Below are 23432 nucleotides of genomic sequence, written 5' to 3' on the forward strand. Positions count from 1 at the left end.
TCCGGACTGTGAGAGAAAAACCTGGAGTGTAAAGTGAAATTGTGAGAGTATCGTCATGTCTAGCCGAACCTGTTATTGGAATCAGGCTGGACTGTGTGAAATTGAGGTCCAGTGGCAGGAAAGTGAGAGCTCTGACTGCAGACAGATGGCATCTTGTTTGGAACATCTTAGTTTAACCCAAACAAGGAGAAATTTAACAATCATCATTAAAAATGTGACCTTTAGAAACTTCCTGTATTACCGGCACCTCGTTTGAAATGATGGGAACAACACACAGGGTCTCCAGCATATCAACACGGGGAGAACATACACACTCCAAACAGACAGCACCCCAGGAATCGAACCCAATGTTAACCACTGTGCCACTGTGTGCTGTCTGTGTAGCGTTTGCATGCTCTGACTGTGTTCTCTCACAGTTTCACTTTCCACTCTTCTCAATCACACACAAACCTCAGAGGGGTGACCTCTGGGGACAGTTAGACTTGGACAACAGGAGGCACAAGAGTGCAGGCAGTACTTGCCCACTAGACCCTGCTGGGGAACTAACTCACCTGCTGTGGTACCAGCGCCTGAACACCTGCAGTCTATCCCACCTTCTAACTTTTCAGTTAGAATCCCCCAGTGTTATATATCAAAAATAATAACACAAATCTGTCATTTTCAGAGAGAGAAACATGATCACTTGTATGACAAACTAACTTAACATTAGCTCATATGTTAGTCTTGAAAAAAACTAGGGGCATAATTTCTTGACTATTATTATACAAAGTCTACTTAATATATGGGAACAAGTAATAGGTTTATTCCATGCTGAAAAAAAGAAGAAAGAGAACACAACGTTTTGGCTGTGGAGCCTTCTTCAGGTGTGTCATACAGAAGGCTCCACGGCCGAAACGTTGTGTTCTCTTTCTTCTTTTTTTCAGCATGGAATAAACCTATTGCTTGTTCCTTCGCAGCCTACGCATGCTGATGCAGCTACCCACCTGAACTACTTATTATATTTAAATTTAAAAAACGTAAGCATGTGAAATTTTGCTAAATGAACACCAAGCGCAGCCATTGGCACATCACTGCCAAACGCAGTTTCAGGAATATTTTTTTCAGGTTAATTCCACTAGTTGGCAATTAGAGGGGGCACTTCACTTGTCCTACCCATTCCATTGAACAATCTGTAGACCACGGATTTAAAAAAATAGTTTTTAAACAGTTTTCCAGTGTAGAAACCACCGCACATCCAAAGTGGAGTGCAAGGGGACTGCAGTCCAGCAAAACCCATCATTTTATAATAATAATAAAGGTATCTCTACCCTCTCCTCTGTTTGACCATCAGTCACATATAATAATAATTGCTTACACTTATATAGCACTTTTCTGAACACTCCAATCAAAGCGCTTTACAGGTAATGGGGACTCCCCTCCACCACCACCAATGTGCAGCATCCACCTGTATGATGCAATGGCAGCCATAGTGCACCAGAACGCTCACCACACATCAGCTATCAGTGGGGAGGAGAGCAGAGTAATGAAGCCTTAGGACCCAAATGGGCCGCAAAGTGAGCACCCCATGCTGGCCCCACTAACACCTCTTCCAGCAGCAACCTTAGTTTTTCCCAGGAGGTCTTCCATCCAGGTACTGACCAGGCTCCCACCTGCTTAGCTTCAGTGGGTTGCCAGTTGTAAGTTGCAGGGTGATATGGCTGCTGGACATAGTGCAAAGATTGGAGGCAATTTCACACCACAACTGTGGAATAGGATTCTTTATGCACACCTAGTATTTGGGGTTGTGTCAGAGGCTCCTCACCGGAAGAGACTTGCATTCCTGTTTAGCACCTCTCATTCTATGGCAGGAGGCAGGTTCTCATCAGAAGCTCTTGTCCCGTGCTATACGCAATGTTACAATTACTTCCTACATATAAACAAAAACTTAAAACAACAAAACCCAACAAGAAATCTGTGCACACTTGGACTACTGCTGATTGTTTGGACTTAACAGTGCTTGTGGCAACATTAGTGAACTTACGGGCACTGCAGCATCATATATTAGCTTCCAAAAAAGGGGTTTGTATTCCCACAAAAATTATTGTTCAATACAACAATGCAAAGCCATGGTTCACAAAGGAATTAAGAGTCCTTCGAAAAGCAAAGGAAGCAGCTCACAAAAATAGTGACAGGGACCACTACAAACAGGCCAGAAACCAGCTCAATTCTGCAATAAGATCTGCTAAAAGGAATTACAAGGATTACAAGGACAAACTGGAACAACAATTTGCTACAAACAGGATGGAGACTCAGAGACCGCTTCAGAGAACATGTTAGGGCTGTGAAGATTAAAGATCTCTCCAAGCCCATTGTCTCTCATTTCACCTCTGACGGCCATGACCACTCTTATCTCTCCGTCTGTGTTCTCAAAGATGGTTTTCGGAACTCATACATCAGAAAGACTACAGAAACCAAAATTATCCTGCAGCTAGGATCACATCTTCCCCCTTCTCTTAATGACAGACTACCTTTCTTCTAAATTCTCTCTATTCATTGGAGGTTTCATTTCACACCTCTCTTCACCTATCCTGACTTCACACATCCTGATTGGCCTCTCTTTCAGTCCCCTGCTCCCGCCCATCGCTCCTCCTCACTCCCAGCTTTTGTTCTCCCGCTACATTACCTTTGCTTACTGCCAAGGTGGAGAAGGCTCCACGGCCGAAACGTTGTGTTTTATTTCTTCTCTTTTCAACTTGGAATAAACCTATTACTTGTTCCTTTGCAGCCTATGTATACCGACGCAGTTACCCACCTGAACCTGTATAATTATGTCAATCACAAAGAATATTTTTTATTATTTCCATTGGGATTGAAATTTAACATTATTCAATATTTTGAAAGTTCATAATATAGATAACACATTTTTTTATTATTACTATTGCTACTACTACAATAAACATGCAGAATAGCTAACTGTATAACACCTACATTTCCCATAAGGCCGTGGGCGACTTCTTTCAGACGTCATCAGCACGAGTCCGCCGGCCGCCTGTCAGGGGTGACGTCACTCTTTTCCACCAGCCCAGTTGGTCTGACTGGTGTCGCCAAGAATCAACACCTGCGGCACCTGTTATTATTAATTAGGATCTATTTCACTGCAATGGGTCTCCGATGCTCAGTTACGTACTGTAACACGACACGGTGACTGCAGAGCATCCAGCCGCTTTGTCCGTGCTGTGAGCGACATGTGACCCATCCATAGAGCCCCGCGCCCTGAAACATCTGCGGGTCTTTTCTTTTTTTAGTATGATTACAAGTTAAAGAATAAAATACATAAGTTAAGGGTATATGCACATAAAAGACACTGCAGTATAACAAGACAGAAAAAGAATTAACAGAGCAACAAAAGACTGAGCACATGATGAACACCATGTACGTGATGTTAAGACTCGGATAAAATAAAATAATGTTTTTTCTGCCCACAACAGGTTTGAGATTGATGGGCGATCTAAATCTAACCTTCCTAGACTCGTGTATCTCTGTCGCCGCCCGGTGGACATTCTTTGGAAGTGTAACCTCCCACCGCAATTCGGTAATGTCCCACTGTGTGATTGGACAAAAACTGCTTCCCTCCCACCTCCTGCTGAGATCTCTGCACTGATTGGACAATGGTGGCGTTGCTCAGCCGACATCCGAGATCTCTGCGGTGATTGGACCACAGGTGTGCTGTGGTTACGGCAGGACGTCGAATCTCTGCGATGATTGGCCCAGAGCGGTAACTCCGCTGAAGTAGCAGGAAGTCCGAACAACGTGTCACTTTTTTTTAAAGCATTAATGACAACAAAGAATACAATACAAATATAACACCGGTCTGTCGCCGAGGTCAGTGTGGAGTTATGGCCCAGGATACTGTGGTTCCGCTATCTGCTTGTCAAGCACTGCGGGCACGTGGAAAACTATTTCAGGGCAGAGTTATTAATTTCTGCTCTTGGAGTGGCGAGGGAGCTGTTGGAAGGGTGCTTAAACTTTGAGAAGTCCCTTACTTATCCTAGGGAGAAAGTAACTGAACTGCAACAGCAGGGGTATTATCTCTCACAATAACTTTTAATAAGAAATTATTCTGTATTTTAAGAATACCACTTTTAACAGGTTTTATATAAACCACTAATAAAAATGTGCCATGTTCATTAGCATTTAGAATCTCCACAGACCAGTTCTATATTCACCTTAGGGACAACTCCCACACACACTTTCCGTGAACACACGGTTCCCCTCACACACTGTTTCCAAGAAATATGAAGTATTTGTAAGTACTTGTACTTTTAGTTGTAGACTAAATTTTGAAAGAAAAAAAAGGTTTAAATAAGGAAGACATCAAATAATGATCAAATCTTCTTAAACAAGTGTGCAAAAACTAAAAGGAAACTGCAGTCCACAATTGATAATTGGTCTGTGTTTCAAATTGAGTTTAAGGAATCAGGGTTTTAAGGAATCAACCCAAATAAAAACCATCCGAGACCTGAGCACAGCTTGTTAAACAGAAAATTGATGTGTTGTTTGCCAATCTTTGTTTACAGAATGCTGGAACAGAATAACTGGTGTATTTGCAACACATGAACATTTCCTTGAATAATTTGTTTACTTTCCCCATTTTACATTCCAACCCTATTGCTTTCTTAAAGACAAAGAGGCAAATATTTCATTTATATTTCTTTTGCTCTTAACAGTATGGATATGCGGTACTCCTTGAATAACTGTTTAGCTAAAATAATCACTTACTCTAGCTTTCCCATGGTAAAACTGTTCAAAGCCAAGGCACAGGTATTTGATAAATCTGGACAAATTCCATAAAGTACAAACATTTATTTGTTTCTTTTTAGAAAACAAATTTACAATAGCAAAACAATCTGAACACCACAGTAGACATCTCAGGAGACCGAGTGAGACCTTTACCTAAAGGATTTCATTGCATTCTTTAAGAAAACAAAGAATATTACAAACAATGTGCCAAGCTCCACTGCAATTATACTTATTTTAGCTTGAACATGATTGTGGTAGGAAATTAAACCCATTGTCCTTATGAGTTTCACTTAACATAAACAGCCTAGTTAATTTATAACGTGAAATAATGCATTTACAAACTTATTTTGTGCTACTTTATTGTATTCTTCTAAACTTCAAAAGTGTGGGACTTTTAACTCATTACAAAATGCAACCTGATTATTTATTGGCACATTGCAACAATTAACATTACAAGGGCATTTAGTGTATTGACAATTACCAAAAATATAGCTTAAATCAAGTTTGATCAGACCGCTTCGAATTAAATGCAGTGTTCCCAACAGGTTGGTCAGGTAGTCCTTCGCCTCTCTTTCAGGGATTTTGCACTTTGCACCAATGTCTTTATGATGATTCAAATCCTTGCAACAGACTCACTCCCGATCCTTTAACCCGGTGCATCTTTACCCCATAAGGTATCCACTGCGGATGAAAAATAAAAAAAGGTCAAATGAGAAATGAAATAGCTTTCACAAAATGTTCAAAATGATTTAACACAATGTGGAATACCCTGAAATCATTAATATATCCATAAATGCAAAGCATGATTTGATTGAAGTGAGAAGACAACAGTGCTGATGGCTTTGCTCCATAAGGATACATTAACAAAAGTAAAAAAGGAACTTACGGAAGTTTCATTCTCATGAAAACTCTTGCCATGAAGAAGCTGAGCAGGACACTAACGAATCCAATGAAGAGCAGCAGGAATCGGTTGAGTTTTGGAATGTTTGGAGCATTGGAACGATCCAGGATAATAAAGCCCAGACCTCCCATGGTGAACAGAAAACTGGAAGCTAAACCTTCCATGATATACTGCCCGTTAACTCTAAAAAGAAAATGGAAATCAATTGTGAATATAGATAAGGTTCCTGCAAAACCTTTGGTATCCAATACCAAGACAAAACTTCGTTTAAGATACTTTCAATGGGAAAGTTTAAAGTAAAAGTTCATTAGTTTCATAACCAGACTTTTGTGAACATACTCATTTACATTGATGTCCTGCGCCTGGCACAATAATTAATGTTTTGTATTCCAAAGAATGTTGCAAAGAAACCTAGACATCTAGTTTAATGTAAAACGAGGTTTTTACAGAAGTCTCTATTCATAAGAAAAGTCAAGAAAGCATTTCATACATAAGCCATTACTGGATATGACCTCATTATTGACAAGAGGCTGAAATATATGATTTTTGTAGTGGAACATTCAACATTACTAAAAACAATAATATCACAGTTCCAAAATGCTGAGATTTCTTTTGGACTGAAATATGTTCATGACCACCATTACAAAAATTATATAAAAATATTAGTCAGTTATGTTACAACAAAGGGGTTGTGAGGTTTTTACAGAAGTATCTGTTACATTGAAGCAAAAGTATGGTCAGGTTTTTCTGCAGTCATAGACAAGCATTGGCACATTTTATGTATTACAGATAAAATATAGCTAACCATTAATTATGTTACAGTTATAATGTAAACAATATCTCCGCCATAAACAGAAGGCCATTACCTGTACGCCAGAAAGGCTACTGGCCTCTGATGGCCATGTTCATCTGTCATGGATCCTACACTGGGAGGTTCGACAATGACATCATAGATTATGCCTGTACAAAAATTAAACAGATATCAATCACAAGAAAATAACTTTTCTTGCAAAACCGTGTAACGTGTTTTCACAAAGGCAATGGATTTCATTAAGTGTAGAAGCAAAATATGGAAAAAGCAGAGCTCAATATATTCATCTCCTATGGAGTTCGACAACACTCAAGGCGTCGGGGGAACTTTTATAAGTAAAGAGTGCATGTCAGGTGTCAGAAACTGTCCAGTCTCGAAAGTAAAGTTTTTCAACACCTCTCAAGATTTACACAAGCCCGATGTTGACTACACTGCAGAGCTTTTTCCAAAGAAACATAGTGGCGTTGTGCACAACACAAATATTTTAATATAGAATACTGTAGCGTTTTCCAAAAATGCAGAGAATAATGTTACTTCCCTAGAGCGTTTCAATAAAAGTCTATTACAAATATAGGCCTTTACTATATTTATACCTAAATCAGCAGTATTAATCAAAATTGCAAATTTTATTTACATCACGTTTTCAAACACAGTATACCTTTCACCCATTAACATAAAATACATTTTCCATTCATTTTTTACCAATTTAAATTGACGCTTACCTCCCGTGATAAGAAAGTACGAAACAATTACTAATGCATAGACAGTCATTGCTGAAGGCATATGCAGCCATGAAGGCTTTTTTAGTTTTATATTCGGACACTCCAGTACAGTAAACGGAAGACCATAAAGAGTCTCCATTCTGCTTCCAAACAGTTACAGTTAAAAATACTTTAAAATGTAGAAATCAGCTCTGTCTTGAACTCCAATACACCACTCCGCGAAGCTGCAAAGCAAACCCAGACGTGTCCCGGAAGTACAAGTCCTGGAAGACCAGTAAAATATAAATAATAAATACTTAAATAAAGTAATTTACAGGGATACTGGAGTTCATATTTCATTGAATTAATTAAAATACACTGAGCTCGTTGTTAAGCTAAATATAAAAAATAGAGTTGATTATCCCATTCCAGTTTTAAACACCTTATATGACCTCTTGTGGTTGACGTGGCGAGACTGAAACAATTTGTAGTCTGCCATGATGGCTCCAAATGTTACTACGTGGTATATACTTTAATTGCAGATCATATTTGAGCCGGAATGGTGTCCAAACTAAAATAACTCTGGGAAATGTAGTTTCAGAGAAATGTTAACCGTGCTCAAGTATATTAAGTACTACTTTTTTTCAGGGACAACGGAAATGGTGAAATATTCATACATTAAATGACTTAACGGGTGATTTAAGATTAATAATGCAGTGCTGCATTACTATGCAACTTTTCAGAAGTGCTGACTGTAGTTGCACGCTTAAGTAATCTAAGTACGTAAATAATTCTTTCCTAGTTTCTAGAGCTTTCAGTTCATTTATTTGTGCACAATTACGCGGTTATGTGTTCGATGCGTCTTGTTTTTTTACTGGTACTTTTTTGAAAGCATCAGTGAAGTTACGTGTATTTAATGTTGATTGGGATTTACGATAGGTGACAAAAAGGTACCTATGGAATTTCTATTATTACCACTAGGTGTGAACCTTGGTTGGAGACAAAAGCTCACACCCTCACCCGTATTAATGTTAGAATTCTTACATAACTGAAAGGAAAAATATGCTTGAGGATTTACACTCGAGTAGACTGCGGAAGTCACTAGTTTTTAATCTTATAAGACTGGGTCACCTCCTGTCCTTACCTAAATTTTCTGAAACCACTTTAGGCTCTTTACTGATGCTAGACAAAACAAGACAACATTATGTAAAAGGATGTACATTAAATATATTTAGAACATTCTAACAAGAGTAACCGAATATAAAGCATGCTTTTTACCAAGGCAAATATTTTATAATATTTGGTAAAATGAAATACATTTGTTAGAATGTGCTTTGAAACCTCTTCAATAGCGTTTTATCTTATTTTTCTCTCTAGTAATATCAAATCCATAACTTTAAATTTGCCACCAAGAAAGACAAGAAAGAGAAAGCAAAGGAGAGAGAAATGGGAGATGCAAGCTTGCTCCATGTGAGAGAACCGTGTTCTGATCAGTCCTGGAGATGAAATTCCAGCTAAGTGATCTGAACATTATTATTATTAGAACTTAAGAAATTCATATTTGCTTTGTTGTGGAATGGTGATATATCTTTAGAATAGAGATATTGATTCCCATTCACTTTTGGGCATCCACTTTGTAGGAAGATCGATTTAGATTTCAGTTGTATTCTTTTAGATTAGGATTAGTCATATTTAATAAGGACCCAGAGTTGTTCTCTTTTTGGCCTGTTACGGTGTTGTATAGTGATTTCAGATTACAGGATTAGAGCACTGGGTTTCTAGGTCTGTAGAACATACAGTAGGACTATAAAACACACTGACTGGCACTTGTTGTTGTGTAACTGGCATTTGTTGTGCAACATTGTACAGTATGTTGTATAGATTGTCTTGTTTTATTAATATTTGTATATCCTATCATGTTGAACAGATGTATTACTTTCACCAGAGCTATGCCACAAAAAAACTCACGTGCCATTTCCAGCAGATATTATCACCGCCCAGCTCACAACAGGCTGATTTTATTTATTAGTTTTCCTTCATTATTTATAAACATAAAGGTTACAAATATAGTTCAGGTGGGTAGCTGCATCAGTATGCATAGGCTGCAAAGGAACAAGTAAAGGTTTATTCCATGCTGAAAAGAGAAGAAATGAAACACAGCTTCAAAGCCCAAATGTTGCTTTTTTTGAAACCTTTAGCCAGCAGCCATATCACCCTGCAACTCACAGCTGGCAGCCCATTGAAGCTAAGCAGGTGTGAGCCTGGTCAGTACCTGGTTGGGAGACCTCCTGGGAAAAACTAAGGTTGCTGCTGGAAGAGGTGTTAGAGGGTGCTCACCCTGCGGTCCATGTGGGTCCTAATGCCCCAGTATAGTGATGGGGACACTATACTGTAAACAGGCGCCATCCTTCGGATGAGATGTAAAATTGAGGTCCTGACTCTCTGTGGTCATTAAAAATCCCAGGGTGTTTCTCGAAAAGAGTAGGGGTGTACCCCGGTGTCCTGGCCAAATTTCCCATGACCTCCTAATAATCCCCCCTCTATGAATTGGCTACATTACTCTGCTCCCCTCCCCACCAATAGCTGATGTGTGGTGAGCATTCTGGCGCACTACGGCTGCTGTCACATCATCCAGGTGGGTGCTGCACATTGGTGGTGGTGGAGGGGAGTCCCCATTATCTGTAAAGTGCTTTGAGTGTAAGCAATTATTATTATTTACTTGTTCCTCTGAAGCTTACAATGGCCCATCTAGCCAATTTTGATAGTTTGTGGCCAAATGTGAGACCTCCTCGGAAAGGTAAGGTTGCTGCTGAAAGAGGCGTTAATGGGACAAGTAGGGAGTGTTCACCCTGTGGTCTATTTGGGTCCTAATTGCTCTGTAAATTGATGGGGACACTATACTTTAAAAAAGCACCGTCCTTCGGATGAGATGTAAAACCGAAGTTCTGACCCTCCGTGATCAAAATCCCAAGGTGTTTCTCAAAAATAGAATGCGTTAACCGCAGTGTCCTGGCCTCCTAATAATCCCCAACTATGAAAAGGTGTCAGTACTCTTTCTCCACCCCTCCGATAGCTGATGTGTAGCGAGAGTACTGGTGTACTTCAACTGCCGTTGCATTACCCAGGTGGTGCTACACACTGGTTGTGGTGGGAAGTACTCATTACCTGCAGAAATGCCAAGTGGGGTGTCCAGGAAAGCTCTATGCAAATTTAAGGAATTATAATTATTTCTCACCTGTTAAACTTTTGCCTAACACTTCATAAATTTACTTTACCACTTTCTATAGTTTGTAACTATCTTAAAAACACCACACAGGGCCAAAGAGCCATTAGTTGGTTTTATAACAATTGTATTTAAACTATTAACATGACCCCATATCAACAGATGCAGATTTAAAAATTTTATCTTGCACCTGAACAACATGGCCATTCTTTACCATAAAGAGCATTAACGCAGCTTATCAGAAGACGTCTGGCCTCGTCCTGGGGAACTTTCCAAAATTTTCAGGCAACCATTAAAGCCAAGTTCCAAGACGTACAACAATGTAAATGTGATCAATTATTGATCTAATTGCAATTAAGTTGGACTTCAAATGCCCATGAACCGAAATCAACTTAATTTCAATCCAGAACAAGATGTCAGTCAGAAAGCCGTTTCTTGAGTGGCATAAATAAGGCTCTTCCAGGCCCAAAGATAGAGACCTGTTTAATGGTGTCAGAGCGTATTAAAGAATTACCCCCTTAACTGTAAGTCATTGAATTAAAAACATAGTATCACCTACAAAAAACATAAATAGCTTACAAAGAATTCATACTATACTGCACATTCCAACCACAAAAAAAACAATGACAACAGAAGGACTACATGGTTATTTTTTTAAAGTTATTTATTGTGGCATTACAAATACAGACATTTACTTTGACTTCTGGCTCTGTGCCTGTGCCTTCAGCACTTTGACAACAATCTTCTGCTCCTCAATTAAGAAAGCACGTTTGATTCTGTGGAAATAGAACACAAATAGTTAAATTAGGATTTATACATGGTTTCAATTATTGACGGCTTTAGTGAACATATTAAACGTCCTTGACAAAGAGAAATTTTAACACTTCATTTAATTGTAGCAGCAGCTTTCCTACAGAACACAACCACACCAAGAAAAACTAAAACTTCTATATTAAATTAGGCATTTTTACAAACTGGAAAAGACTAAATCTTGTATTCAGCAGTGGGTTTAATAGGGTCATGCTTTTCAATCCCGAACTCTTGAGAATAACCTATCACAGATATCAAATTTTAATGAATGTGAATACAATGGAATAAATAATAAGGTTTTTTAAAAGGATAGGAATTTCCAGATCTTTTAACTTTTAACTTATGTCCCACATCTGCTGTCTAGTCATTCATTAACAATAAAATGTTGCAAGTGTGAAACAATTAGGATATGTCACTGGACTGGCTACCCAGGAATATTTCTGTGAACTACAGCTTTCGCTAAAGAGATAGATTATGATCACAGCAGACAAGCTATCTATCATTAAGTCAAGAGGGGACAAGTATTGACAGACTTTTTATAGATTCTAAATCATTCCATAAAACAGCACTAATGGCTTCTGAATTGTCCCCTGTAAAGACCACATTACACAAAACTGCCAGAGCTACTTAAGACAGACCTGTATGAAATTAAACTTTAATGATCATTAAGTAAACAATACACAAATTACAATTTTACAAAAGAAGTGTTCCTATGTGAAACATCCAAAAAAGGTATTTTACAGAGGTGTTCTGAAGTTAGGACAAGTATTCAAAACTATAGTCTTTACAAGGTTTCTCATTCTTATTAAAATAAAAGCTTTCAATTTACAATACCACCAGTTTAATTCTAAAGGGTAACCAATTTCCTTTAAAATACCAGATGCTATGCATTTGCATGAGACTACACTTACTGATCACTTTAATACTGAATTAGAGCTGGGCGATAATTCAATAACGATAATTACCGCGATATAATTTACCTCGATATAATTTTAACAAAAGTTCGATAAACGTTCGATATATATGTTTATGATATGCGCATGCCCACAAAATACTGAGCGAGTGCGCGTATATGTTGCAGACCAGGCAGCTAACAGATTTGTTTAATGTTTCTGCTGTTTGGCAAGTGTTTGCTGTGTTCTTAAAATAAAAAATTTATTTTACCAATTAACTGTCTGGTTTCTTCAACTTTCACTCACAAGAAAAAATCTGCCTTAAACTTGAAAGAAATTATGATTTGACATTTATCGTGATAATTATCGATATCGACTGATATGAACATTTTTATCGTGACAATGTTTTTGGCCATATCGCCCAGCCCTATACTTAATACTATAATACTTTGAACTCCAGCCCAAGTGTGAGAACATATCAGCTTGTAGGCTTGTCACTACATTAAAAATGCTCAATTTTCAGATCAACACAAAAACGTTAACAGAAGCAAACACTCCTATCACCTTACCTGTCACGCACACATTTTGCACACATGGAACCACCATAAGCTCTGCTGACATGCTTCTTGGTCTTTGAGAGCCTCATCAGAACCTGAGGTCTAACAGCACGTACCTAAAAGAAGGAAAAGCAAATTCTACATAAGAATTACAGTAAATGGAAAAGCCTGCAGAAATTGAAATCAGTTGTAAACCTACTATTTAACTTAACAGATACAAGCTTCAAACTGCACACCCAAGGCAAAATACAAACCAGCACCAAGGTAAAGACTGTGATCAAAAGGAGCAGTATTACTGCTATACTCAAGAAAAAACACTTTGAAATGTTCATGTTCAATTCTGTAACATTTTAAAAGTGAGTGTTCCTCGTAGCACTTACATACAGGGATTTTATCTACAAATGCATCACCTATCATATCAGTACTCTCAACACAAACTGTAATTGTTTACATTTTATTAACATGCATTTCTTGGAAGATTTCCCAATTCACAAACACCACTTAATATATTATATAAAGGACAAATACAAAATGGTCAATAATACAGTCTAAAAAGCAAAATAAAGTTAAGGATTAAAGTCTGGAAACTAGAGAAATTGTTAAAAATTGAAGCATGCTGACCACTTTCATTCAATAACCAAAGTCCTTAAAACAATTTTACAAACAAAAGAATTAGACCAGTGGTTCTCACACTATGGTATGCCTACTACTTGTGGTCCACAGAGCACCGCCAGGAAATTTGTGTGCACTGAAAAATCAGGAAGGGTTTTCATATTTTCTATTTTAATGCGTGTCCAATACGCAGCCTACGTACTACAATACAGTGTGCGCTAATACTTGAGTGGACACAAGAGCTACTATGTAATTCTATACCATTCTATAGGAATGCGTGCTACAACCGCAAGTGACCAATTGTATTTTAAAAAGTTATCTCCAGCAAATAGGAAGGTAAGAGAATGTGCATGATTTTGGAGCAATGCCAACCTTTTAAGCACAGGATAGCATAGAAATACATACTACGAACGTAAGTGACCAATTGTATTTAAAAAAAGTTATCCTCAGCAAATAGGGAGGTAGGAGAATGTGCATAGTTAAGGAACACTGGCAATCTTGTGAAAACACAAAGCATGATAACAGAAAAATATTTAAATTCTGTTCCAGGTTAATTTGAAAAAAATACACAGTGTCTCTGTGTTTCGCTCCCATGCACATTACATAAAAACTTCTTTTAACTTCCGAGACGAACTTCTGAAACAGAAACGGGGAAAAATGCAAGCCTGCGGATTGCTAAAGCAGGTAAGCCTCACACTACTTGTGAAGAACTTTGTTTACCCTTGGCAAAAAGAGCCGACACGTATTGTGTGGAGAAAAGGCTGCTAAACAGCTCGACCTGCTGGCCCCTCTGAAAGACACGGTCACTCGTAGAATTATTGATATGGCGGATGATGTCAAAAGTACACTGTTAGAACGCGTTAAGACGAGCAGATGCTTTTCACTGCAATTAGATGAGTCTGTGAATGTGTTTGATTTGGCCAATTTACACTAGATACAAGTTTGAGGGTATGTCCCACAAGGCCTTTCTGTTCTGTAAGCCGCTACCAACAGGAACTACAGGAGAGCACATATTTCAGTTTCTGAATGAATTTATCGAAGAGAATGGCATCAACTGGATAAAATGCGTCGGAATTTGTACAGACGGTGCTAGAGCGATGACAAGCCGATACAGCGGTGTAGTTGCACGAATTAGAGAGGTTGCTCCAGATATGAAGTGGACGCACTGCAGTATCCACTGCAAGGCCTTGGCAGTCAAGAAAATGCCTGACGATTTAAAACCTATTAGACTCTGCTGTGAATTGTATCAAAGCTCAACCGATGAACTCACATCTGCTTTGCTTGACTACACAGGCTCACCCCTCTCACTGAAATGGTGCTTTTTATATTATTTTTAATTGTTGTTGTTCCTGTTTTTTTTCTGTAAAGTTCATTGAGAAGCCACCTTAAAAAGCACTATATCAAATAAAGTTTATTATAATATTTATTGTGTGTGTGTGTGTACAAGCACTCATGTTGGTCATTGAGATTTTCTGGGGTTCCTATGAGATGATGACTTGTAGGTAGTACCTGGATGCTTTGGTTTGATCAGGGGTGGTACTTGGTCCAAAAAGTTTGAGAACCACTGAATTAGACCATCAAACAAAGTATAACCGTCAGCTTGAAGCATCAACTCAAATCTGCCATTTCTTCAGTTTATCATTTCAAACGGTCATTTTTCAAAAACTACCTGTAAACATTTCTAAAACTAAAACCAATAATTAATATATATCAAATCAAACACATTATCAACCAACCATTACCAGTTGTCTCTGCAAACAATCTACAATGACGAGATTATCAGCCTATCCTGTGTGCAAGTTTCTGTATTCTTTGGAGAGCTGCTTTCAATCACAAGTGTGATATCAATACATCAGCATTTATTCCAAATCTTTTTAGATTATGGAATATTTTAAACAAACCTTTGCACTGGACCCAGACCTTAACCCGAAAATTCTAAATCAAAAGGCTATAAATCAGTTCCGGCTACACAACTGTAAATTAGGCATCTGGGTGGTTCACTCAGTAAAGGGTTCTAGTGAGGTAAAAATCCTACATCCTGTACCCTCTATTACAAATGTAAGCGCTGCGCCTGGTCAAGAGCTCCTCAGGGTTACGCACAATTGATTCAGCACCAGTAGGAATGAAGTGGGTTAAAAACAGCTAAGAAAGCCCTAAACATCTGTCCAAACACCTGTCAGGTAACAGAATGCTGTTTCTAACTAAAATCTGACAACTACTTGGATATTTGAGCTCTGGACTGCTTCTACCAAAAGACGCAACTGTCTGGCTACACCAATTTCCCAAGACAGCTGTGTGGTTTTCATCGCACCTTGGCTGGTGCAGTCTACCGAAATTAGCAATTTGAAAAATAAAACCATTTCTCCCAACAATTACCAACGGAAAACCATACATTACACAAACGCGTGACATTTTACTCGGCAAATAATTTCTCACAAAGCTGAAATGCCTTAAAAATGCAGAGGATTTCACTGTGCACTTGAAAGACGTATGAAAACGGTAACTATGTAAGAATGCGTCTGGTATACTTACTCCACGCAGTCTTCCAGGGCAGATGCCACAGGCAGACTTGGGTGCTTTGCCCACCTTCTTGGTATACAGGTACACGATGCGGTTACCAGGGGTTCGAGACCTGTCAAAGGAGGAAATTTCAGTGATTCCACGTGTTCAACACTATAATCAATGTCACTGTGCTAGGTTACAGATTGTCAGCTCTGGTCTCGAAGGGCTCCTGTCTCCTGATTTGGGCTCATACCGTACACTCAGCTGCAAGACATCTTTGATTTACTTTTCAATCCCAAGTTAGCAAATTCTTCAATAACATAAGAAAACGTCTGAATTGAAGTGAAAAATAAATCCATATCAGATGCCTCAAGCGCCATAGTTAAATTCCATTTTGATTGACCACATCACCCTTAGAGAGCGGAAACTGCACAGAAGACAACGGGTGCAAGGTATGCTCTACACTCTGTTTGGGATGCCAGTTCCCTGGAGCGACCCACACACATACAGGGGGATATCTAAAGATGCCAGTTAACCTGCACAGCATGCCTCTCTACTGGGGCAGGAGATGGGAACAACCTAAGACGACCCACACAAATACACTGAGCTTGCAAACACCCCGGTGAAGGCATCCAGTCTGGAGTCAAACCCAGAACTCGAAGTGCTGCAAGGCAGTAACTCTGTCGTGCCAAAGGATTGAACTCAAACACTAATACCAAATTGTACAGACTTAACTAACACTGGGCCCCACCAAAAGACTTGATAGCCGTGTAGAAACATAGGTGCCCAAAAAATAATTCTCTATGTAAAATGTATTAGAATTCCACAAATCCATCAAGTTACATACTAGCTATAATGTGTAGTTGGTCGTTAACTAATCAGACGAACGCACGAAGCATTCGTAAGGGACTGGCATGTTTCTACTTAAGTTTCAACCATTACTTAATGGTACTTCATCATCAACAGAAGTCTTTCTCTCATTCAAACTAGACATACACATTTAAGATATCCGTCTTGTCTTATGTAGTCTATGTCCAGCATAATACGACTAATTGTGAACACCGTTAGATTTTAAATACATATTATATAAATATATAAAACACACTTACAGCCTTGTTTTGTTAGAGGCTGTATTGTAGGACAGCCTACGGCGGTACGTAAGACGCTGAACCATGTTTATCCTGAAGAGATAAAAATAAATAATTTTAGTTTCATTAAAAAAAACAGGGAAGTGCATCCCACTCATTTTAAATGAAGTCTGTACAACTACACGGGACATGAACACCAGATATCTCGTCATCTAAACTATTTTTTTCTGCGACTACAAGTTCAAAACTAGCGAACTACTTCATAAATCAAGGTAGCAAAAATTATATCAATTTACGAAACAAACCATATAATCCCATAAGAAATAAAAATACAGAATGTTTCCTAAGGCCTTCTACTGAGACCAGAAAGGTCTTTTTGGATGAGTCCGGGTTTTATTTAAAACTAATACTTGACCCTACAGATATAACACAAAACCTTATTTAAAGCCTTAGCAGGTATGTATTTCGCAAAAAGAGGTATATATAAAACAATCCTGACAGCAGATTAACATAGATTCCTAAAAGTATTTTCACGACGAGACACAAACCACCATACCTGATGGCAGCGCAACCGGAAAAGAAAGAGGGAAAGATGGGGTGAAAGTTGAAGTTCTTCTGAACCGGAAAAGGATCTGCACCACGGAGGTGGACATGTTGTACGGCAACACGGGACATTACGTAATGTGCTTCGTACTTAAATACAGTAGTGCTCGCTTTTTCAGTTTTTGCATGACTCGGCCACATACTGTAGATCAAAAACAACCGAATGCAAGCCGAATAAAATAGTCGTTTTTAAAACGTTTAAAAGGTGACACGTTATATTTTAAGGTTTATGAATTTGCTGTGTTGCATCTAGTAGCATATAATTTCCTCTTTAAAAACAGTCAAAAAACGTTTAAGAGAAGGTAGAAAAATGTGAAATAAAAAATGTAACTTAGAGAATAAGTGACAGCTATGAGCTTGTTATTCAGCAACCAGTAAAGTTAGGCACAAGGTGTGATATCATCATCTGTCAAACACACCATGCAGGTGGTAATTTATCAAGTGGATTCTCAGTTTGGGCATGTTCAGTTTCATTACTGATAGTTTGTCCTAAGATGTTATGCTTTACTGTTTCCTTAAATTGCACATTTTGGTACTCATTACTCGTTAAAACTCTACCACATTCTTCTCATGTAACATGACATTTAATTGGGAATTATGCTGCCTTTCACACAGAGTTAATCTGAAGCAGGCACATTAGATACACTGGCAATAAAGGAGCTGTCAAACAGTGGGGTTTCGCTTGCATGTAACATGAAATTGAAAAACCTGTCATTGGATTGTCAAGTTCAACAAGTCAAGTTTTGCCATAATATCTCAAGGAAATGTACCGTAACACTTTCTTCTTTCAATCCATCTCAGAAGGGAAAGTGAGACAGTGTGCCTACTCCGTGAAGTTGTCTGCTTCAGTTTTGCCTGAGAGTCTTTTTACGTCTGTAAGACAGCCATGCAACTTCAAACCAAGATCATTCAGAGTTCAAATACAATTTTACACTTCTATGACATGATATTCTAATTTAATTCAGAGAACGAAAAAGTGTTTGAGCACATTTCCATGATTTAGCCAACGCACCTCACAATTGGGAAGTACATACTTGTGTTCTGAATCAATTTCCTTTACAAAGACTTCAAATGATTGTGAAATTCACCTCATGAGCTCCGGTTCTGTTTACTGTGCTACTATGACGTGTTTGTCATTCTCCAAATTCAGAATTTTGTCACACACTGCTTGCGTCACGGAGCAAAAATGGGTGTAGGGGCAACAGATGTCAGGTCTATGCTGTCCTTAATTTTGCATTGAACAGCCAGTGTTTCTTTAAGGGGTGATGCTTTTCAACACATTTCTCCAAAGAGTACAATAAAGCTCAACTTGAATTTTAAAGCTAAAATACCCTGCTTTTAGGGGCAACCATTCTTGACATTTGCTGATGTACTTCGGGGGCCTCCTGAATACATATTGTATTTTATTGCTGTTCATAACAGTTAACTGACAACACCACCCCCAAGTGTTTACATATATATATAGCTCCAGATCAAATGGTCTCTGTATCATCTCTGTATCTCTCTGCATTTGCTGCCCTATTTAGGAATGTTAACTGGTAGGTATTGGCTTCTGTTATTTTTAAATAATGTAACATTCCTCACACCTCAGAGTGGACTGATCCAGCAACCCTTTCCCACCTTTTCCTCCATAAAAATGGGGAGAGACTCCTTTGCATCAAGTCAGTTCCAGATGTCTTTCTCTATCTCTCTTAGGTCTTAGCTACCTTTCCCAGTGACTAGCACACCCATTGTAGAAATAACAGCAATAAATCTGTTTTAGTAAGCCTGACAAAGTCTCTTCCAGCCTGTTATTCCCTTCTCCATCTGGTTTCACCATAGTTACATAATAAAAATGCAATATCTAGATGAATATTATGTAGATAACAATGCGTTTGTCACATTATATGACTTGAGAGATGTGCTAATTGAGATAACAACTGTTCCTTTTATTGTTAACGCAAGAGCTGTATGGTAGAGGTAATAGTTTGTAGTAAAAATACAGTATGTGTAATAAACAAATGTAGGGATTTTAAAGAATGTACGTTCAGCCTGTTCCACCACAGATTTTTGGTACAGAAAGCACCACATATTAAGTTGATAGTTTAAAACAGTTCAGTAAAAATGAAAAACTGAATGTAACTGAATGGAATGATAAGTTGTAGAAAAAGCTGACCAATGGTAAGTTATTACTGCTAGTTCCCCCTAGACATCTGTAACTGGCTAACTAGGAATTATCAGTACATTAACTTGTAGTTCAGGTTAATTACTCAGCTAAAAATAAAATGTTTTCACCTTGAAAAAAGCTCAACAGCCAAAACGTTTTTTCCCTTCTTTTTACTTTCTCATCTGAAATAAACACCCACTTGTTTCCAATACATTATTAGTAGAACTCATTTTATTTTGCCTTTCATTGATGTTTTCCTCTTTTAAAACAGTGGTTCATATATTCTATAGAAAAAAATCTAGGCATTACATATAACATAAGGAATCAATTTCATAGCTTCAAATTTCAAATTCATTGTGTTAAAGGTGTAATTTCAATATACTGTATGCATAACTTTCAGTATATCCTGGATATTCAGAACTTTCTAGTTCCAAGCTTTCAGATTCCTACACCTGTTGGTTTACTGTGTAATTGTTTAAGTTGAACTATAAAATTGATTTAAAGGAACATTTTTTTATTAAAGAAAAGGAAATGTTTTTCAGTCCAATACAACTTGTATAGTAAGTTGTGACTTTGTTGTCAACAAATTTCTGAAATTTAAAGTAAAATTCTGTTTTCAAATCTACTGTATTGATCGCTAGTTGTACAGGCAGCCTTTATTCAATATGTTTAAAACTAGAGCATTCTAAGACCTTTTCAACTTTTTTAGGAGTAACTTGAAATTTAGTGAACTTTGAAGTTCTTTTAAATTGAAGCTTTTTTAGGTTTTGGACAGAATTACAACTTATTTCCAGATAAATTATCCTGCTCTACTTAACCTCACAAGATAACTCCCTCTCCAAAAAAATAGAGTTTAAGTTTTTTTTCTTTTGTTTTTATATCAAGCATTGTTGGTGTATTTCTTCATGCTCTGCAGCTCCTTTTAATGAATTAACGATTAATAAGTATCAGTATGTCCACCACTACGGAAAGCTTTTTAAATACTGTAGTTCAACAGTGAAAAGATCACCTGAACCCTGTGGTGTTGTTCATTGTTTTTACTTAAACAGTTGTGCTCAGTTCTGAATAATTTGTAAATGTGTCTGTCTGTAGGACATCTGAGACTCTGGTCACTGTAAATATTAAAAATTCCAATGTTCCTGTCAATGTCTTCCCAATCATTTTCCTCTCTTTATGGCAGTAAAGCAAAAACATAAGCATTCAACAGATGTACGAACAAGCACTAACAAGACTGAGAAACTGGGGTAGCTGGGGGTCCAACTACTATTTGACTTCTTTTCTTTGATTCGTACATTCCCCTTTACTCAATTACTTATTTCATTATTTAGTGGATGGTTCAAAATATTAAGTCAAAAGAAGCAACTCAACATGAGTTTTTCTACAATCTACAGCAATTGTGTATTTGGTGCACTTTAGATGTAGCTTGAAATGTACATTTTTGTTTTATTGAATAATTTGGAAAATCTTATTGTGGAGTTTGTTGTATTGTTGTAATTCTTATAGTACTAATGTGTCAGTAGTGGTAGTCTGATTAATCTACCTTACATGAGTTTATTATTTTCCCATTATCCAATAACATTCTATAAAGGTACTTGCATAATATTAGAAAGTGCTGGGATACCACAAGGTTTAGTATGGTATAACATTATCTGTTTAGTGTGCACTTTGGTGTTTCTAACTTGTTGTCTGAAAGATTTAGTATAAAGTTCTTTCAGTGTTGTATATGTGTTGCAGTTTTAATAGATAACTGCTATGCTTCTGTTTTGGAAATGTTTTTGCACTTTGTGCAAAATAAACCTTTTTCTTGTACCAGATTTAATTTTATTACTTTCAAGTAATACCACTTTTTTGGCGTTTTTTGGCAGTACAAATGTCAATAAAAATGTTATTTGTAATTTTAGGTGTGTAACAAACCACAGAGTATCACGGATTGTTAAAGAAATGACAGCAGCCTTGGCATCTTTTTGAGGCCTCTCCTATAGGCCTGCATACACAAAGGCTTCTCATGTATGAACCAGCCACATTGTTCGAACAATACTTTATCATTTTACCATTCTACATTGTTCTGGGTGAACAAAAGGGGATGAAAGTATGTAGTACACCTACAGCAGTATTAACCAGCATGTACTGTCTAGTCAGTTTTAAGAATATTCCAGTTAAAGGAAATAATGCACCAGAGTGGGAGTATCAGTTGTGCTGTCCGAACACCACCTCTTTTCACAGGAAACATGTTTTCTGGGAACTTTAAATTTTGTCACTCACCTGAAGAGATCCACGCAGTTAAGATATCAGACTTGAAAACCATTTCAAGCTCATTTAAGATAGGGATTTCTAAAGCTTTTTTATGTGGTTTTCTAAGGGGTTTTCAGGAATTAAACGTGGAAAAAACTAACAACTTTACATTCTGTGATCTAGGGTCCTGAGCTCTCCAGCCCTTTGAAAAAAAACACAAGAACCCACACGTAAAGAGGTTATTTTCTATCTATTAAAATCATGCCCTACTTTAACTATAAATTAAAATGTTAAAAGTGAGCATGTTTAAGTGAAATATAGTTTTTTATTTTATCTTCTGATACATACTGATACATATTCTCTTGCTTGATTTGCAACTTTAACATTTTCAAATTAACACTTTTGAATCTATCCATATTTTCCAGTGTAACTGCATATGAAGTAATACATTATTTCCTAGGTAGTTCACTTGCAATGCTGACAACATTACAATGCTTTCATGCATTTTTAACTTTCATTTTGAAATAATAATGACCAGCCACCTGTCATACAATGTAACCCTTTCAGAAAATTAAAAAAAAAAGTTTGTGGTAAAGAAGCTTTCAAAGTCAACCTGAAAATGTCCCATTTGCTCAACTTCATTGAATATACATCCAAAAAGAAAAAAACTGAAAATCGCAAATACTGTACTTCTAATTGTTTCACACTTGTGTCATCACACTTTTGATGTTAGCTTGTACCCAAAAATGAGATAGATGGAGGAAAATGAAAACTGAATTATACAAGCTAATCAAAGTAAATATCTAGATATCCTTTATAATATAGTCTTCAGTCATCTTTCAATAAAAATTGAATACCTGTGGATCTGGTATACTTCATTCAGAAGTAACAAAATGCAATTTTATTTTATTTTTCTGTAGAGGTTTTCCATACAAAATCCTCTTTGAAGTTACTGTATATAAAAAAAGGAATAGTAAAAGAAACTAAACATTAAAAAATAATTTTGTATATGAATAATTTTGATGTACATAGAGTTTAGAAAAGGGAGATTCACTGTAAGAATGCTGATATGCAAATCTCCATTGTTCAGAAGAAACATTCCAGGAAGATACTATCCTAGGGGGATTCTAAGAATAGGAATTGCTCTCTCCCACACCTTCTTAGAATATAGTACTTCCCATGAATTACTAATGTTAACTGGTGTTCTGTTTAGTTTTGATTGTTTTTTTATCTGATTGTCCATGCAATTCCTTTTAATCTTACCTCTATGTTAGTCATATGAACCAGCAGCTGATACTTTTTGAGGATTTGTTTTTCAGAGTATAAGGAGTCAGAATTGCACACCTCAAAATGAGGTTCATAAAGGCAAGGTAGTTGATTAATAGTGAAGTGTGTTTCAACTTTTAACAATAAACTTAATTTACTGTACAGTATATAACACCTAAGAAACTAAGTGTCTGAAAACACATGATATGTACAGTAAACCTCAAGAGAATCAGATGTTGTTTTGAATATTTGAATATGCACAATACACACCTGAAGAAGGCTCCACGGCCAAAACGTTGTTTACTTTC

At 37.3% G+C, this 23432-nt stretch overlaps 2 protein-coding genes across 2 annotated transcripts; both read right to left on the reverse strand.

Moving 5' to 3' along the window:
• Positions 1-4827: 4827 nt before the first annotated feature.
• Positions 4828-7478, reverse strand: ostc (oligosaccharyltransferase complex subunit). The gene is made up of 4 exons (XM_006629728.3): positions 7214-7478; positions 6547-6640; positions 5666-5863; positions 4828-5460 (listed from the first exon to the last, which is right to left on the reverse strand). The coding sequence occupies exons 1-4, from the start codon at positions 7350-7352 to the stop codon at positions 5442-5444; spliced, it is 450 nt and encodes a 149-aa protein (XP_006629791.1). The 5' UTR covers positions 7353-7478; the 3' UTR covers positions 4828-5441.
• A 3583-nt stretch (positions 7479-11061) lies between these two features.
• rpl34 (ribosomal protein L34) lies at positions 11062-17005 on the reverse strand. Its single transcript, XM_006629730.3, has 4 exons — positions 16899-17005; positions 15820-15919; positions 12688-12791; positions 11062-11191 (listed from the first exon to the last, which is right to left on the reverse strand). Exons 1-4 carry the CDS (start codon positions 16961-16963, stop codon positions 11107-11109), a joined length of 354 nt encoding a protein of 117 aa, XP_006629793.1. The 5' UTR covers positions 16964-17005; the 3' UTR covers positions 11062-11106.
• Between the last annotated feature and the right edge of the window lie 6427 nt (positions 17006-23432).

The sequence above is a fragment of the Lepisosteus oculatus genome, chromosome 1 (assembly GCF_040954835.1).
Source record: "Lepisosteus oculatus isolate fLepOcu1 chromosome 1, fLepOcu1.hap2, whole genome shotgun sequence".
NCBI lineage: Eukaryota > Metazoa > Chordata > Actinopteri > Semionotiformes > Lepisosteidae > Lepisosteus > Lepisosteus oculatus.

Bases quoted from the DNA above. Each gene is read 5' to 3' on its own strand.
- ostc (XM_006629728.3), bottom strand. From the start codon at position 7,352: ATGGAGACTCTTTATGGTCTTCCGTTTACTGTACTGGAGTGTCCGAAT. The intron at 6,641-7,213 runs GTAAGCGTCAAT...ATTTTTGTACAG, and splicing joins GTACTTTCTTATCACGGGAG to GCATAATCTATGATGTCATT. The intron at 5,864-6,546 runs GTAATGGCCTTC...TTTTCTTTTTAG, and splicing joins GTAGCCTTTCTGGCGTACAG to AGTTAACGGGCAGTATATCA.
- rpl34 (XM_006629730.3), bottom strand. From the start codon at position 16,963: ATGGTTCAGCGTCTTACGTACCGCCGTAGGCTGTCCTACAATACAGCC. The intron at 15,920-16,898 runs GTAAGTGTGTTT...CTCCTTTGACAG, and splicing joins GCCTCTAACAAAACAAGGCT to GTCTCGAACCCCTGGTAACC. The intron at 11,192-12,687 runs GTAAGGTGATAG...CTATTTCCACAG, and splicing joins GCAAAATGTGTGCGTGACAG to AATCAAACGTGCTTTCTTAA.